Below are 18,453 nucleotides of genomic sequence, written 5' to 3'. Positions count from 1 at the left end.
TCGTTTGGATAGGTTCCATCTTTTTTTTTGTATGACTTAACAAAAAAAATTGCATGGGTCGGAGGAGTGCCGCCAGACGTTTGTGCTTGCCAGGAAAAAACATATATATATAGGTAAATTAAAGTTGGTATACATACATCCTTGTGTGACAAAGCTCTTGGTGCCGCAACAATGCGATGTATCGTTTAGACATAGCAAACCCTTCATATGAGTGGCATAGTCCTACACAATTAACATTTCCAATAGGTTAGTTATGTGATATGCACAATGACATGAAATTAGGAAAAGTAAAAAAAATAGTAATATAAGTACTCGATTATAACCTACACACCTAAAATGCCTCGTCACACCATTTGGCCAATAAAACTGTCACGTCTTTGGGGTCTCACCCCGTCAAAGGCGCATCCCCTACTCTAGCCCGTACCATCTCGGGCGTTTTGCCCGATTGAATTTCAAGCTTCTACTTTTTTAGGCATCTCCAGGTCCGCATCTTCTGGCTCACGTCCTTGAAGACTTCTTTTTTGACTTCCTCGGGATCAAATTGAGGCAAGATGTAAAACTTTGCCTACACAATATAAAATTTGACATATTAAATTCTAGAATTTTTTTAAAAAAAATACAAAAACAAAAAAAAAATCAAAAACAAAAAAAACAAAAAATAAATAAATATAGATTAATAATGTGTTACGGATACGAAATACCATCAATGCCTCCCATAAACGTTGCCTCCTGACAGGGTCTATATTCCCCCATTCATCCCGCATATGGACGAAGGACCCGGTTCTAATTTACTTGCCGCAATTTCATCTGAATTTGTCGGTGCTCAGTCCTAATGGCTGGTACGAATTATTGAATTACATCAATATCTTCTTTCCCGATGGGATCTCCCACTACAAAGCCAAGTCTGTAATTATTTCGTATTGAGTGTCCCCATTAGAATTTGTACCTAACACATGCACATTATTTGTTAGCGATATAAATTTGAACTATATATATGTATAAAAATATTTTATATATATATATATATATATATATATATATATACACATACTGATCAACAGGAGCTGGTCAGGGCACGGCTCTTGTTCAGTAGAGTCCATGGCATGTGCACCCAGTGGGCCTTCCGGACCATGTCTCGCCCCTTGGTCGTATGCCACCAAAGCATCCCCATGCGGGCCCTGCAAACCCTCCGGACCACGCGGCACCCCAGCATTCAGATGTTGTGTCTCAGCACCACTAACATCCGGCATACCCACCTCAACGAATAAGTCTGCCATCTAGGTAGGGGAAGGAGTATCAAAGATTGTCGAGAGAAAGAGAGAGACAATCACCAACTTTCTACCGTCAGGTGTGCAGATTGCAGATAGACTGAGGGTCTGTTTGAGTTTGCGATTTCAAAAGGTGCATGTTAGTTTATAATTGGCCACATTCTGTTGGACAAAATCACTTATATGTAAAGATGCTTTTTATCAGAGATTCCGCTATTCAGAAGTGTTCCAGAAGATTCTGCTCAGTTTGCAAGACAGAAAATTTGGTTCCCTGCAATCCGTCCGGACGACGTGTCATCCCGTCCGGACGCCCAGTTGTCCAATGCATTAGCCATCCAGACGACGTGTCATACCATCCGGACGCACATCAGACTAAAGCATCATCCATCTGGACGACGTGGATTTCCGTCCGGACCTTCCTCTGTGTCGAGAAGCTTCGAACTGCTCCAGCTTGCATCCGTCCGGACGTTTCAGCAGCCCGTCCGGACGATTCTCAGTGTTCAACCAAGCTTCAGATTTTCTTTCCAAAAGCAAATATGGGAAGATTGCTACAACCGTCCGGACGACGTGGATTCCCGTCCGGACGTGCTACTGCTTAAGGCAAGTTCGCAATTCAAACTCAACCGTTCGGACGGCAATCCTCCTGGTCCGAACGCGCTAAGCCTTTATAAGGAAATTACTTACAGCGGATGTGCGACAGTCCGGACGACAGTGCTTCACCGTTCGGACGCGGCTATCAAACAGGAAAGATTTTCAGCGAAAATCTCGAAATTTTGGTCGCACAATTGTCCGTCCGGACGCCCTGTGTCCACCGTCTGGACGGCGCCCAGCTTTATCAAGCCAGATGCTCATTTGAGCCCTCAGCCTATAAATAGAGGCCCCTGTGCTTGAGAACTGTAAGAATTCGGTATTGAATTCCACTAGAGCTTAGAGAGTTATTTTGTGAGGTTATTGAGCTGATTTGTTCTCTTTGAAGCCGTTGTTGTGTGTGTTGTTGCTGCGCTTAAACTGAAATCTATCTTAGGGGTCGGCCCTAAGGTAAAGGATTCCATTGAAGACCTCTTCAGGTAGGAGACTTGTAGCGGACTAACCGGTTACGTGGATTTTAAATTTATAAGTTTACTACTCGCAATAATACGTATCGATTGTACTATAGTAAGGGTGATCGAACCACAGAGATTATTGGTTGTTTTGCGTAATAGGATATCTAAAGGAATGTATCTAACTTAACTTTGAAGTAAAAAAAAAAACAATATTAACAAATAATTTTCATCCCAAAAAACTCAGAACTCTTTATCATATCCAAAAGGGAGCTTGATTAAAACACACATGTCGCAAATCTACGAAAGAAAATGCAATTCTGCTCTGCTCTACTGCCTCTCCAGAAAGCAATTTGAGTTTGGGGGAAAAGAATGTAGGGGCTGAATAGAATAGAATCTCTGTTACGTTTGGGTTTGTGAGGCTCATTCCTTTGGTGAGAAAGGGATTTTCTCTGTAAGACGCATTTCCTTTGATTTTGCTGGCGTTTAAATTTATCTCCGTTTTGTACATTCATATGTAATCTCTGCTATGTGTTTGATAAAATCCCTTTGAGCATGAAGTTTGCTACTTTTGCAAATTGCTAAATTTTGATCATTATCTGGGTTCTAAAAGTTAAGACATTGTACAAAAATGCTTGTCTCATACTTATCAAAAACAAAAAAAAAAAAATGCTCATCTCATGTATTTCTCCAATTTCACATCGTATTTGTGACTTAAGTGTTATTATTGAGAACTAAGATTCGGAAGTTGAACTGGGGACATGGCACCATCATCATTCTTTTACTTTTTCGCTTTGACATCTTCAGACAAGAAACACCATACTTGTTTGGATTACTATATCACTCCTCTGGGATCTGATATTTTTATTATAAATGCCCGAGCTGCATTTAGAGAAGAGTATTTGAATTCTTTGGTTGATTGGCGTATTTGAATTCTGCTCATGGGTGTATGAAATGTTCTTGCAGGAAAGATCGCCAAGGACTCAAGAGTATTTGCAGGATGAGAGATTCATTTGGCCTGAAGGATATGCTGTCAGGAAGTTTACTTCAACAATTGGTGTATCATTTCTTTTTTGTCTGTCACAGTGCTATTGCCATAAGTCATATTTTAAGTTTCTCTTATCATCTTCATCACTACGATGTCATTTTCATAACATTTTTACTTTTGATGTTGGGGGGTTCATATCCCAATTTGTGCTCATTATATAAGATGGAAGTGTTGAGAGATGCTGAATCAACGATTCGATCTCTACTTTTATCTGTTTGTTGCATTTGACGTTGTTTGTACTGATCTCTTTGCTTTTCTTCACCTGTTTATCTTCTCTTCTCGTAGCTCAAGTTTGCTCATCATGAATCAGTGATAACTGTATATGACGTAGCGGAAGACTAAGGTAACTAATCAAAGAACAGCGTCTTCGATTCTGCAAGGAGAAGCATCTTCGTCTTCTACCCCAAAAGATAAAACAAGCCCGCAGACTAAAATAAAGATAAAACTCCGCAGAGTATTTGAGAGAGAATTCTCTGATTTTATAATAATTCAATTGATTCTGAGTTTTACATAATAAGCAAGCCTATTTATAGAAGAGAAATACTTGTAGAAAAAGTAAACCTATCCCTAGTAGTAAAAGTAAACCTTTCCTAATACCAATAGTAAACCTTATTCTAGTAGTAAAAGTAAAACTTATTCTAAAAGGAAAAGAAATACATAAAGCAAATCTAGTCCTAATGAGAAAAACATAAAGTCTTGGCTTGACGATCAAGTCTTTTCTTTTGTACTTCCATTGTCTGCGAATAGGTAAGCTTCTAATCAAATGGTGCTGCTTCAGTATTATTTTGGACATTTTTTCTATTTTCGTTTTCATCGAAAATATTAATAAATTCCGTCCTACATCAGACACCCCCACTTGAAAAAAACTCGTCCTCGAGTTTTCTTTGCGATAAGTCACACGAGGCTCTTCCGGAGAAAGATACTTGGAGAAATCTATGTAGATAGCATGCGGCTCTTCCGAAGAAAGATACTTGGAGAAATCTATGTAGATAGTGCTAAGACACGACTTTTCCTTTTCGTCTCCTTCCAATAAAATTTCTCCTAATATTTTTTTCCTAATGTTACCTTCAACTTTATTGTCTTCAAAGGAATCACCATTGTTATTTATTTCTGTGGTGATCTTGATGAGCTGCGCTTGTGGTGGATATTCTTCCACTGGTACAGTAGCTGGGACCAATGGTTGTTGTTGCACATATTGTTTGTCTGACGGCAACTCCACTTTTTCACTGTAACTAACATTCTCTTCATATATGGGTTTCCTATTCGGAGATTCAGAAATATGGTTAGAAACAGGTTGAACATCATCATCACTAAGATCTTCATAGACCGGTGGTTGGTTTATGGGTGCAAGTCGTTGGAGACGAGTAGGCCTCACTCGGATCCCATAGTCAACATGGGTATCATTGTACATGTGATTACGATTAGGACTTATGTGCATGCGCTCTATCATCTCCCACATCTGGCGCATCTCTTGTCGCATCGCCTACTGGAACTTTTGGAAATCGGCTCTCCAAAGAGCCTCCCTGTCACGAACAATATCGTTATAGAAGTTATTACTGTAGTATAAGTTGGCCATCGAATCCGGATAATGCCGGCTCGGATACCCCATGAGTTTGGCTCTTAAAAGAGCCCCTCCCCTACAAACAGCGTTGTTGGAGAAGTTCGTCACCGTTGCGCTGATTGGCCATGATCAGGATAAAAGCCTGCTCTGATACCAACTGACGTAGCGGAAGATTAAGGTAACTAATCAAAGAACAGCGTCTTCGATTCTGTAAGGAGAAGCGTCTTCGTCTTCTACCCTAAAAGATAAAACAAGTCCGCAGACTAAAAGAAAGATAAAACTCCGCAGAGTATTTGAGAGAGAATTCTCTGATTTTATAATAATTCAATTGATTCTGAGTTTTACATAATAAGCAAGCCTATTTATAGAAGAGAAATACTTGTAGAAAAAGTAAACCTATCCCTAGTAGTAAAAGTAAACCTTTCCTAATACCAATAGTAAACCTTATTCTAGTAGTAAAAGTAAAACTTATTCTAAAAGGAAAAGAAATACATAAAGCAAATCTAGTCCTAATGAGAAAAACATAAAGTCTTGGCTTGACGATCAAGTCTTTCCTTTTGTACTTCCATTGTCTGCGAATAGGTAAGCTTCTAATCAAATGGTGCTGCTTCAGTATTATTTTGGACTTTTTTCTATTTTCGTTTTCATCGAAAATATTAATAAATTCCGTCCTACATCAGTATATAGACTCTAGCATCACTGAATTAGGTATCTCAGAATTTTAGGATTTTCTTTTTAATCCAGAACTAGATATTTTTGACTATGCGCATCTGTATACGCAGTATCACATGTTTAGTAAGACAAGCCCTTTGTCATATGTTCTTGGTTTGGGTGGTATTGTAGGAAAAATGTTAGATATTAGAATGGGTAGAAAATGACCGGATACTTTCATACATAGTTCAAGATAATAGATAACATGTAAGATGCTACTAATGTTATGCTCAAAAAGAGAGTTCCAGCATCTGATGGTCCCTCTCCCTTGCCTTTTTTTTTTTTTACTAGAAAAAGAGAGAGAGAAAAAAAAAAAAAAAAATTCCCTATATATTTCCCATTTAATTAAAGAGTCCAATATTATATGAAAGAAAAAAGCTACCACAACTTTTATGTACTCACTCTCACTCGTTACGGCACACATTTTAGTCGTGGAAACACGCCCCACTAGCAGAGGCCTCACCTTAATCTTCGGATTTGCAGCAGTTGATTGACTAAAATCCTGTTTGTTTGTTCGTTCTTTCTTTCTTCTTTCTTAAAGAGTTGTATTAATAACGATTCAAGTCTTTCTCTTTCCCACTCTCTTTTCTTTATGTATGTATGTAGTGCTCGTTTGTTGGTTAGGAAGGATTTCGTTTTGTTTTTGTCAAAGAGAGTGTTAATTTTAGCTGGAAAGGGTGATATGCTACTGTTTTCTTATAAATATTTTTGGTTGAATGGAAGTAACATTTTCTGGAAAAATTTGAGGATATAAAATACAATTCAAATTTACTACTTTTAGTGGGCTTCTTTTGTAAGAAGCTAAATTGGGTATTAAACAAATGGAAGGTCAGAGACTCAAAGATTCTAATTTGAAGAATTTTTGTTAATTAAAGTTGAATTGGGTATTTTTTTGGGTGAGGATTAGCTACTGAAAGTAGGTGTTGGGGTGTGTGTCTTATTGGATTTTACTTGGAATGCCTGTATCCAAACAAAAAAGGAATATAGGTATTGAGATATAAATAACTTTCCAAAATACCAATCCATATTCACCCACAACAGTAAAGACAAAAAAGAAAAAAGAAAAAGTAAACCTAGACATAATTGCATATAGAAGACAGAGAGGCTAAAGAATATCAAGATTCAAGAGTTAAGGCATGTTTGGTATGCAAAAGACACTCCAGGAATGGAATGACTATTTTTATAGAATAACTACTCTTTTATTTGGCACATCATTATTTGTATCTAATTCATCAAATTTAAGTAATTAGCCACATTTGCAATTATCAATACCACAATATCAAAATCAAACTGGTCCCGTGATGACCCTTTCTATGTAGCACACCTGTTAACTTAGTTCCAGGACAAAAGATAGAGGTTACTTTTAAGAACTGCCCAACCCTAAGAACTGGTCCACAAGTCATGCTACAGAGTTGGCTAGGCTGTCAGCTGCTTCCTGCGTGGATGCTTCTGAATACACAAGTATCACATCCTTGATACCTGATGGTCGTATGAAAGATCGGCCTTGTGGGTATTTTTCTGCCCTATTGATTAAAAAGTCATATTAACAATTATCATGGCCTGTTCCCTCTATAATATTGGAGAAATAAGTTAATAAGTTATGATCATATCATATCAAACACTCATGCAATTATCCAGGATCCATACATTTGCAAGTTTCTCTAGTTGTGCAAAGCCAAGGGACACAAAACACACTGTCATGTCCTTGGGGTATATATGGGTGAATTTATGTCTTGTATTCTAGTTGAAATTTTGGTAGTAGCCTAAGTGCGCTTAATTGGATTGTCTAGACAAATTATCACATTGAATAATAATGATGCATGACCAAGGATTAATAATACCATATCAGTTTTATTGAAAACAGTTATCAACAACATGTCATTACCGGCCTCAGCATTAATGGCTTCTTGATTGCCAAGGGGCCTCATGACCATATATAGTTTCTGCATTCTCTTTGATAAACGCAGTTTTGTCCACAGCTTTTTTCCTGACAGCATAGGAAAGGTAATAAAATTAAAATTCTGACCTATAATTATAATAATAATAATAACAATAGAACAATTATATTCATTGTAAAGAATGCTAATGTAAGCTGAAAAAAAAAAAGAAAAAAGAAAATACATCCCTGTTATACAGGGCACATTTCCTAGCTCCTTCAGCATAAAAATATTGAAGGAACATCAAATTTCGTAAAGGACCATGCAACTAGGAGCCGAATACAAGAACTCTAACTAACAAGCACCAGTACACGTTTGCAGATAATATCACTATTAGACAAGTTCTACTGGTTTTGATGAAAGCCAAATCAGATAAAAACTAAACTTTGTTATCATGACATGATCCGGTCTCAAGCAGAAGATGCAGCATGTAAAACTAGTTACTCAGCGAACCCTATCAAAATATGTCATATACTAACATGAGCATGTGGAATTTGTTCCATCCCAATGTCTAACATCAACTAAAGCACACATGATTTGCAACAAATGTGGTCAGGTTTTGTTCAGTTATCAAGGAGAAAGCAGGATTCATACTTCACTAAACAAAGCCTTATCCCAAAAACTTGAGGTTTACTGCAATAAAACTTTTGCACTTAGTCTTTCATGATTTTCTTGTTTTTTTGTTTTTTTTTTTTTTCTTCTTTTAACTAAGTGTTTTCTTTTGTATACTTCCTATATACTTAAAGAGTCCCTAACGCATTTTATATACATCTGATTACTTAAAAAAAAAATAAATAAATAAAAACTTTTATCATATTTTCGTCAAGTTGGACCAATTTGCTAACTTCATCAACCAATCCTTATCTGTTGCAGTCAATCACTTAACAAAATACGATTATTATACCATGTCAGGTCTTCCCTTGTTGCTCAACATCCTTCCCTTCTTAATTATACTATTTTACCTTTGAAATTAGAATGGAAGATTTTCCAGTGGGTGTGTAACGACCCGGGAAAAAGTACTAGTCATATTTAACAAAAAAATCAGTCAATTTGGAGCTTCCCTATAATTAATTATAAAGCTCAATTTCACCTAATAAGTAACCAATGTGGAACTTAGCACCCATGAGTTTCTTTCTATAAACCACTCACTCTATATGGGCAACTCTTCTTCCCAATATGGGACTGAGGTGTTACAGGGTGACATTCATAGAATATCCTAAATCCAATTGTCCACTAGGGCTATTAATTCAAAGAAGAATCACAAAATCATGTACTTGGCTAGTTTTTTTTTTTTTGGAAGGGAGGGGGGGGGGGGGGGGGGGGGGGGGGGGTCTAATGGCACACTCATTCACTCTTTCAAAGGAAATAATCCTAGCATGTTGGCTATTTTAAATTAAAGATGTCTCCAAACCATTTTCATCCAGCCACTAGAAAGATTGAAGATCAAATTAATCTTCCAACACCCATTGTTAATTAGAGAACAACTAAATCTCTTCATAAATACCAACACTGAAGAGTTTAAGACCCTTTTTTTTTGTTCTCTAACGATTCTACAAAACTTCAATATTTTATTTTCAGCATATGAGCGAATAAACATCATTTAATGATACAGAGGAACACTAACTGGCCCTTAAGTTAACATTTCATACTAGACCCTAAAGTTAGAACAGACTGAACCAATTATGTATATAAAGCTCCATTTAAACTTTAGAATTCCCAACAAAGAGCTCATATATAGAAATGAAAAGCACATTCACCTTTGAATTTCAGGATAACAATATTATCTTCATAGAAAGTGATCAAGAAAACTAGCCTTAAGCTGCCTACTCGGAAGATCCTTATAAAGCTCACTCCACCTCTGTATTGACCACCCCATATGTTGCAAAATTGCCTCCACCAAGAGCAACCCACTCAGTGCATCTCTGACTGCTTGGTTAATCAACTTATTGACTGCCAATAGTCTCAAAGCAGCCCTTTTCTGTTCTGAATCTGAATCAAACAACGAAATAATTCATGAAGCATATCACTTCATCATCATATTAGAACTACTACTATAGAAGAAAATATGATATAACCTTTAGATACCAAAGAAAACTCCCTACATCTAGCCTCTAACCAAAATCAGAAAGATTCTGAGAATAGGATGGTTCCATGGCCATTAGACTCAAAATAGATCCCAATATCATACTGACGAAGCAAAAAGCAACCAAGCCTTCAAAACAGAATAAAAACAGGGGAAAGACAACACTGTACTCACACACCCAAGCAATGGAGTCTCACCAAAGCAAATTCAGAGGTCTCATCTCGTGGTTAATTGGGAGATAATCAAAAGTTTCATAGATAACTGATGGCTCGGTTACAATGATATGTAGGCATCAGCCGATTATTGATAAACATGAGAAAACAACCTACACTGGTAGATAAACATAACAAAAGTGGCTAATCAGTTGAATAAACTACAACCACATTTATTGGAATAAACATAAATAGATAATTGTAACTAGATAACTTACTCCGTCACATACTCAGCTGCTTTCTCGTGCAAGTATTTGACTCCAGTTGGAGTAAACATAACTTCTAAGCCCAACTTTTTGAGGTAATCTGTTGATGCTCCATTCGCATGTGCTTCTAATATAACACCAAGACGAGCATGATAACTACTACTCATATTTTCACCACCCTCCTTGTTGAGAGTGCTTAGTTGCTCCTTGATGAAGATAGAAAACAAAGATAACTTGTCCCCATCAACAAGATCAATCTTATTGCAACTTTTTGATGGCACAGAAAAATATACCAGTCGATCAGCATCCCCATCCAAACTAGCACCGCTGAAATACTAGAACCAACGACGAAATTAAACCCAACTCACATCAGTCAATGTCATACTAAGCATCAAAGATACTTAACTAATTGATAAATTTTCAAGTTTGATTTGTGTCGAAGTCAACTTAGAAAAAAGAAAAACTTTATTGTACAGTTGACAATCAAGAATCATTTACTATCAAACACAGAAGAGATGGCTGACCTTAGTCCTACGTCCTGGGAACCAAAGCCACGTGGAGCAAACTTCTCCTTCTGCGCATAATCAGCACCAACACCTTCATTGAGCACACCTCCACCTTTCCCAGAATTACAAGTCTCAACAACCATACCATCCAACATTTTCCTTAACACTTCAAGCTTTTCTCCACCCACAACATTAGCCCCATCAACAACCAATGTTTCATCCACCTCACTTATCTTACTTCCACTTGGGATCAAATCAATCAAGCACCTAACCAATTACATATAGCAAAGGCCTTCAAAGACAAAAATATCAAACAAATCATAGTCACCTTTAGCTCAAACAAACCTGAATGACCTCAATAGTTGTTGATGTTCAAAATAATCAATTTTCTGATGCATTCATGCCCTTATTTCTCGCACGCACCCGACTAGGCCACCCGAGTAATAAGGGCATGAATGCATCAGAAAATTGATTATTTTGAACATCAACAACTATTGAGGTCTACTTGTTTAGCAGGTTCAAGTAGAGACTCCCCACTAGGTCTTGTGTCTCTCCCCGACAATATCGCGACCGGCCTCACTTCCTCCAACGGGATGTTTTCCTTCTCCAAAAATTCAGTTATCAACTGTCCCCACAAAAGAAAATAAAACAACATAATCATAATCCACTTGTTGATACAGGCATTCCAAGTAAAATCCAATAAGACATACACCCCTACACCTACTTTCAGTAGCTAATCCTCATCAAAAAAAAAAAAAAAAAAAGCCAAATCAACTTTAATTAACAAAAATTATTCAAATTAGAATCTTTGAGTCTCTAACCTTCCATTTGTTTAACACCCAATTTAGCTTCTTACAAAAGAAACCCACTAAAAGTAGTCAATTTGAATTGAATTTTATTTCCTCAAATCTTTCTAGAAAATGTTACTTCCATTCAACCAAAATTATTTATAAGAAAACAGTAGCACATCACCCTTTCCAGCTAAAATTAACATTCTCTTGTTCAAAACAAAACGTAATCCTTCCTAACAAACAAACGGGCACTATATACATGCATAGATATGTATACATAAAGAAAAGAGGGTGGGAAAGAGAAAGACTTGAATCGTTATTAATACAATTCTTAAGAAAGAAGAAAGAAAGAAAGAAAGAATGAACGAACGAACAAACAAGATTTCAGTCAATCAACAGATGAAAATCCGAAAATCAAGGTGAGGCCTCTGCGAGTGGGGGGCACATTTGCACGACTAAAAGGTGTGCTGTAACGAGTGAGAGTGAGTACATACAAGTTATGCTAGCTTTTTTCTTTCATATAATATTAAACTCTTTAGTTAAATGGGATATATTTAAGGAATAATTTTTTTTTCCTTTTTTCTAGTGAAAAAAAAAAAAAAAAAGGCAAGGTATAGGGACCATCAGATGCTGGAACTCTCCTTTTGAGCATAACATTAGTAGCATCTTACATGTTATCTATTATCTCGAACTATTTATGAAAGTTTCCAGTCATTTTCTACCCATTATTATATCTAACCTTTTTCCCACAATACCACCCAAACCAAGAACATATGACAAAGGGCTTGTCTTACTAAACATGTGATACTGCATATAAAGATGCACATAGTCAAATATGTAGTTCTGGATTAAAAAGAAAATTCTGAAATTCTGAAATACCTAATTCAGTGATGCTAGAGTCTATATATGGTTATCATTGATTCATGATGAGCAAACTTGAGCTACAAGAGACAATAAACAAGTGAAAAAGGGCAAAGAGATCAGCACAAACAACGTCAAATGCAACAAACAGTTAAGAGTAGAGAATTAAGTATAAAATGGATGAATTAGAACATAATAGAGTATGATAATACTTATTTTAATAGGGAAAATATGCACTTTTAAGCTATTATCAAATATTCTCTTCATAGAAAGTGATCAAGAAAACTGACCTTAAGCTGCCTACTCAGAAGATCCTTATAAAGCTCACTCCACCTCTGTCTTGACCACCCCATATGTTGCAAAATGGCCTCCACCAAGAGCAACCCACTCAGAGCATCTCCAACTGCTTGGTTAATCAACTTACTGACTGCCAAAAGTCTCAAAGGAGCCTTTTTTCTGTTCTGAACCTGAATCAAACAATGAAATAATTCATGAAGCACATCACTTCATCATCATATTAGGACTACTAATATAGATGAAAATATGATATAACCTTTCGATACCAAAGAAAATTCCCTACATCTAGCCTCTAACCAACATAAGAAAGATTCTAAGAATAGGATGGTTCCATGGCCATTAGCCTCAAAATAGATCCCAATATCATACTGACAAAGCAAAAAGCAATCAAGCATTCAAAACAGAATAAAAACAGGGGAAAGACAACTCACTACTCACACACCCAAGCAATGGAGTCTCACCAAAGCAAATTGAGAGGTCTCATATCTGTGGTTAATTGGGAGATAATCAAAAGTTTCATTGATAAACATGAGAAAACAACCTACACTGGCAGATAACACTGGTAGATAAACATAACAAACGTGGCGAATCAGTAGTTGAATAAACTATGACCACATTTATTGGAATAAACATAAATAGATAATTGTAACTAGATAACTTACTCCGTCACATACTCAGCTGCTTTCTCATGCAAGTATTTGACTCCTGTTGGAGTAAACACAATTTCTAAGCCCAACTTTTTGGGGTAATCTGTTGATACTCCATTCACATGTGCTGTCTGTACAACACCAAGACGAGCATGATAACTACTACACATATTTTTACCACCCTTCTTGCTGAGAGTGTTTAGTTGCTCCTTGATGAAGATAGCATTCTTTCCCCTAAAAAAATCAAATTCAAAACATTCTGCTTTCTATATCACATCAATAATTTTTTAACAACTTTTTTGACCTTTTATATCACATCAATCATTTTCAAGTTTGAGTTGTGTCGAAGTCAACTTAGAAAAAAGGAAAACCTTTATTGCACAGTTGACAATCAAGAATCATTTACTATCAAACAAGGAAGAGATGGCTGACCTTACTCCTACATCCTGGGAACCAAAGCCATGTGAAGCAAACTTCTCCTTCTGCACATAATCAGCACCAATACCTTCATTGAGCACACCTCCACCTTTCCCAGATTACGAATCTCAACAACCAAACCATCCAACACTTTCGTTAAAACTTCAAGCTTTTCTCCACCCGCACCATTATCCCCCATCAACAACCAATTTTTCATCTACCTCACTTATCTTACTTCCACTTGGGATCAAATCAATCAAGCGCCTAACCAATAACATATAGCAAAGGCCTATAAAGACAAAAATATCAAACAAATCATAGTCACCTTTAGCTCAAACAAACCTGAATGACCTCAATAGTTGTTCAAAACAATCAAGTTTTGATGCATTCATGCCCTTACTTCTTGCATGCACCATCCAATGTACTTGTGGGGTTGTCACAATTCCAATATCAATGGCAACTGCTCCAAGAATTGAACTGATTCCCTTCAACCAAACTTAAAACATAAGCAAAATGTACTTAATGCAAGAGAAACAATGCCTAATCCATTTGTACAAAGTTCATAAATTATTAAGGGGAAAGAGGCTATGTAGTACTTGTTTAGCAGCTTCAAGTAGAGACTCCCCACTAGGTCTTGTGTCTCTCTCCAACAATATCTCGGCCCATCTCACTTCCTCCAATGGGATGTTTTCCTTCCCCACAAATTCAGTTATCAACTGTCCCCACAAAAGAAAATAAAAAAAATCATAATCCAAAAAAAAGAAAAAACACCAAATCAACTTTAATTAACAAAAATTCTTCAAATTAGAATCTTTGAGTCTCTAAACTTCCATTTGTTTAATACCCAATTTTGCTTCTTACAAAAGAAACCCATTAAAAGTAGTAAATTTGAATTGAATTTTATATCCTCAAATCTTTCTAGAAAGTTACTTCCATTCAACCAAAAATATTTATAAGAAAACAGTAGCATATCACCCTTTCCAGCAAAAATTAACATTCTCTTTGTCCAAAATAAATCGAAATCCTTCTTAACAAACAAACGGGCACTACATACATACATAAATATGTATACATAAAGAAAAGAGAGTGGGAAAGAGAAAGAATTCTTTAAGAAATAAGAAAGAAAGAAAGAACGATCAAACAAACAAGATTTCAGTCAATCAACTGCTGAAAATCCGAAGATCAAGGTGAGGCCTCTGCGAGTGGGGGGCGTGTTTGCATGACTAAAATGTGTGTTGTAACGAGTGAGAGTGAGTACATACAAGTTATGCTAGCTTTTTTCTTTCATATAATATTAAACTCTTTAATTAAATGGGACATATTTAAGGAATAATTTCCTTTTCTAGTGAAAAAAATAAAAAGGCAAGGAAGAGGGACCATCAGATGCTGGAACTCTCCTTTTGAGCATAACATTAGTAGCATCTTACATGTTATCCATTATCTCCAACTATTTATGAAAGTTTCCAGTCATTTTCTACCCATTATAATATCTAACATTATCACCCAAAACCAAGAACATATGACAAAGGGCTTGTCTTACTAAAGATGTGATACTGCATATACAGATGCACATAGTCAAATATCTAGTTTTGGATTAAAAAGAAAATTCTAAAATTCTGAAATACCTAATTCAGTGATGCTAGAGTCTATATATAATTATCACCGATTCATGATGAGCAAACTTGAGCTACAAGAGACAATAAACAGGTGAAAAAAAGCAAAGAGATCAGCACAAACAACGTCAAATGCAACAAACAGCTAAGAGTAGAGATCAAATCTTTGATTTAGCATCTCTCAACACTTCCATCTTATATAATGAGCACAAATTGGGATATGAACGCCCAGCATGCAAAGCAAAAATGTTGTGAAAATGACATCGTAGTGATGAAGATAGATGATCAAAGAAACTTAAAATATGACTTATGGCAATAGCACTGTGATAGACAAAAAAGAAATGCTCCACCAGTTATTGAAGTAAACTTCCTGACAGCATATCCTTCAGGCCAAATGAATCTCTCATCCTGCAAATACTCTTGAGTCCTTGACGATCTTTCCTGCAAGAACATTCCATACGCCCATGAGCACAATGGCCGTCTCTGAACCCCATCAACCAAAGAATTCAAAAACTCTTCTCTAAATGCAGCTTGAAAATTTATAATAAAACTATCAGATCCCAGAGGGGTGATATAATAATCCAAACAAGTATGGTGTTTCTTGTCTGAAGATGTAAAAGCAAAAATGTAAAAGTATGATGACAGTGCCATGTCCGCAGTTCATCAAAACCAACCATCAAAAATCATTCCAATAACAAAAACCAAATGAAATTATTAAGAATTTACCTTGATGATTTTCCACAGAGAAATCAATCGGAAAATTTCGCCGGAAATCGTCTCAGATCACTGGAATTCGTTACTTGCTCTCCCTCTCCGTCGAAGGTGCTTCCCCAAACTCCTTCGACTCCTTCCCCATCTCTGCCACACCACTATTTCAATTTCAAGCTCCCTTCCCGGCACCGTCGATCCTTTGCCGTTGTTCCGCGAGGTTCCCGTCTCGGAACGCCAGAGCATGTTCATCCGAAAACCACTGGGGCGATTGCGACGCTGGCTCACTCTCTCTGTCTCTCAAGTCTGAAGTCACCATCGTCCATCGATAGCACCGGTTCTGGGTCTTGGGTGTGGTTGGGCAAGGCTGGTTTGGTTGGGGATGGGGACGGAAGAGGAAGAGAGAAAAAAAAATAAAATAAAAAATAATATTTAAAGAAAATGAATAGTAAAATAAAAAATATTATTAGAGTGTTTTTAAGAAAATAAGTTTTTAAGAATTTAACAATAGTGAGCATGAGAGAGAGAGCCTTCAGCGTTTGTCTTTGCTTTAGGGGAGGGAGGTTTCCACGCCTCCCTCCTCCCGGTGGATGCTCCTTTTTTGTTCCTCTTTGATGCAAACTAGTGGAGGGTAGGCCTTTCTTGGTCAATATTGTTCTCCCAGCTGATTCTATGGTGATTGACTTTCTCGTAGCCCTTTCAAGGCTATGGTGGTTTGTGTTTATGTTTTTTTGTCTTTTTTTTCTTTTGTTTTATGCAGAAAGGCTCAACTCAAGATGTCTGATTTTGGGAAATGGCGAGCCGAACGTTTCATTAACGGTGTGCTTTGGCTGGATTTTCACCATTTTTTCTTTGATGTTTGGAGCCAGATCTACACATTTTCGTTATCTCTTTAAAGACACGCGCCCTCAGACGCGCTCCTTATCGTCCTCCACTACTGCTGCCAAAAGCATAGGTCGTGTCGGTCGTTGGTACTCAGCGCGTGGTCTTCACACACAAGAGAGCTTTTTACTCTTTAGCCCGTGTAACGACCATGTTCCACCTTTTCAGGCGGTGCACGGTTACAGTTGGGGTCTACGACGTCCAATCTGCGTTTGGGTGTTATCGATGACAACGCGTGGCCTGCACGAGTTGCCATCTCCAGCAAAGCCAGCCTCTATTCCACTACTGGCGGCTTGTTTTTTGGTGTTTTTTCTGCTTATGTGTTGTTTATTCATCTTGTTTCTCCGATACAATTTGTCTGTGTATTACTCAAATTTTATTGGAATTTTTGTTCAAATGTAAGTCCGATAAGATTTGTTATTTCTACTCCGGCAGCTATTTTTTAAGGCAAATCCTTCTAATTTAGAGTATAAGAGTTTTGTACATCTTTTCTCAAGTTGTAAGTCTTTGGAGCCTTTTCAGCAATATATAGTAGTACATGCTACATGTTTTAAAAAACAAAAAAAAAAAAAATGAGTAGCCAAAGTAGATATTGATACTTTTTCGGTAGCTATTTTAACCACAATTGCTGGAGATGCTCTAAGTCACAAATGTGATGTGAAAATTGGAGAAATAAATGAGACAAGCATTTTTGTACAATATCGTAGCTTCTAGAATTCAGAATATGATAAGAAGTGGAAAAAGTTCAAATATTTTGATGTTAATTGTTATTAAAAAAAAAAAAAAAAAAAGTAAATAGTGACACCCACTATTCTATTTCTTTCCTGCCTTTTCCAAACAAGCCCACACATTTCCTTTAAGTCCAGGTTGTTCCTGCAACACCACACACCCAATCACTTTCGTCCAAGTTTCATCAAATTCCTCTCCTTTTGGGGGAACCAAACTAACCAGAATTTTTTTTCTGTCGCCCATAAAGATAGCAAACACGAGAAACTTTCCAGATATAGATAGGGCAGGTTTTGGTGAGCAATTATTCTGTATTTTTTTTTTATTATTGTTTTTCAAAATTGTGAATATATTAAAAAAAAAAAAAAAAAAAAAAAACCAAACAAAACAAAAACAAAAACAAATTTGTTTTTTGAAATTGTGTTTAAATAATTTAGAACAAAAAAAAAAACAAAAGAGAAAAATTGGTCCAAACATACTATTTAGTTTGGGTGAATTAAATTAAATATAATACATGTATTCTCTTCTTGGTTTTCATGTGTGAATTCACTTTCAAAACAAATTCAGCTAAAATAAATTGAGTTGAGTTGAGAAAAAATAAAAATTGAATTTTGAGTTTATTGACCCAAACATGAATTCAAAGAAAAAAATAAAATTGAGTTGGATTTAGTGGCTTCCCAAAAAATAAATTTCCCTTGGACAAACATGGCTATATGATAGAATTCAACTGAGCTTTTTATCTTATACGAAAAAAAAAATCTATAAAAAAGTTAAAAAGCCTTCAAAATTTCATTTCTTTTCACTTTCTCACACTTTCTCAACAACCAAGCAACCCATAAATTAAAAATAAATAAATAAACAAGAAACAATTAGATCTGTGATTCACAGTATCCCGTCGACGCATTACATACCACAGGAAATCAAAGGGAAAAAAAAAGA

At 36.4% G+C, this 18,453-nt stretch overlaps 2 protein-coding genes across 2 annotated transcripts in view; both read right to left on the bottom strand.

Moving 5' to 3' along the window:
• Window positions 1–16,510, bottom strand: part of LOC133854001 (phosphoacetylglucosamine mutase-like) — a 36,898-nt gene extending 20,388 nt beyond the window's left edge. Inside the window, exons 1-8 of the mRNA XM_062290025.1 lie at window positions 15,925–16,510; window positions 15,549–15,639; window positions 14,182–14,301; window positions 13,601–14,062; window positions 13,184–13,402; window positions 12,983–13,007; window positions 12,515–12,691; window positions 11,078–11,197 (exon numbers count right to left, since the gene is read on the bottom strand). Of these exons, the coding sequence (XP_062146009.1) occupies window positions 11,078–11,197; window positions 12,515–12,691; window positions 12,983–13,007; window positions 13,184–13,338 (477 nt within the window). The 5' untranslated portion in view covers window positions 13,339–13,402; window positions 13,601–14,062; window positions 14,182–14,301; window positions 15,549–15,639; window positions 15,925–16,510. The remainder of the gene's footprint in view (window positions 1–11,077; window positions 11,198–12,514; window positions 12,692–12,982; window positions 13,008–13,183; window positions 13,403–13,600; window positions 14,063–14,181; window positions 14,302–15,548; window positions 15,640–15,924) is intronic.
• On the bottom strand, window positions 1,391–7,524 carry LOC133854149 (uncharacterized). Its single transcript, XM_062290208.1, has 2 exons — window positions 7,514–7,524; window positions 1,391–5,155 (listed from the first exon to the last, which is right to left on the bottom strand). The coding sequence occupies exon 2, from the start codon at window positions 4,834–4,836 to the stop codon at window positions 3,880–3,882; it is 957 nt and encodes a 318-aa protein (XP_062146192.1). The 5' UTR covers window positions 4,837–5,155; window positions 7,514–7,524; the 3' UTR covers window positions 1,391–3,879.
• Window positions 16,511–18,453: the final 1,943 nt, after the last annotated feature.

This window comes from Alnus glutinosa, chromosome 13, assembly GCF_958979055.1.
Source record: "Alnus glutinosa chromosome 13, dhAlnGlut1.1, whole genome shotgun sequence".
NCBI classification, from domain to species: domain Eukaryota; kingdom Viridiplantae; phylum Streptophyta; class Magnoliopsida; order Fagales; family Betulaceae; genus Alnus; species Alnus glutinosa.
The sequence above is the reverse complement of the archived record's forward strand: the minus strand, read 5'-3'. Positions and strand labels throughout refer to the sequence as shown.

Excerpts from the sequence above, each read along its gene's own strand:
- LOC133854149 (XM_062290208.1), bottom strand. The coding sequence starts at position 4,836 with ATGCGACAAGAGATGCGCCAGATGTGGGAGATGATAGAGCGCATGCAC.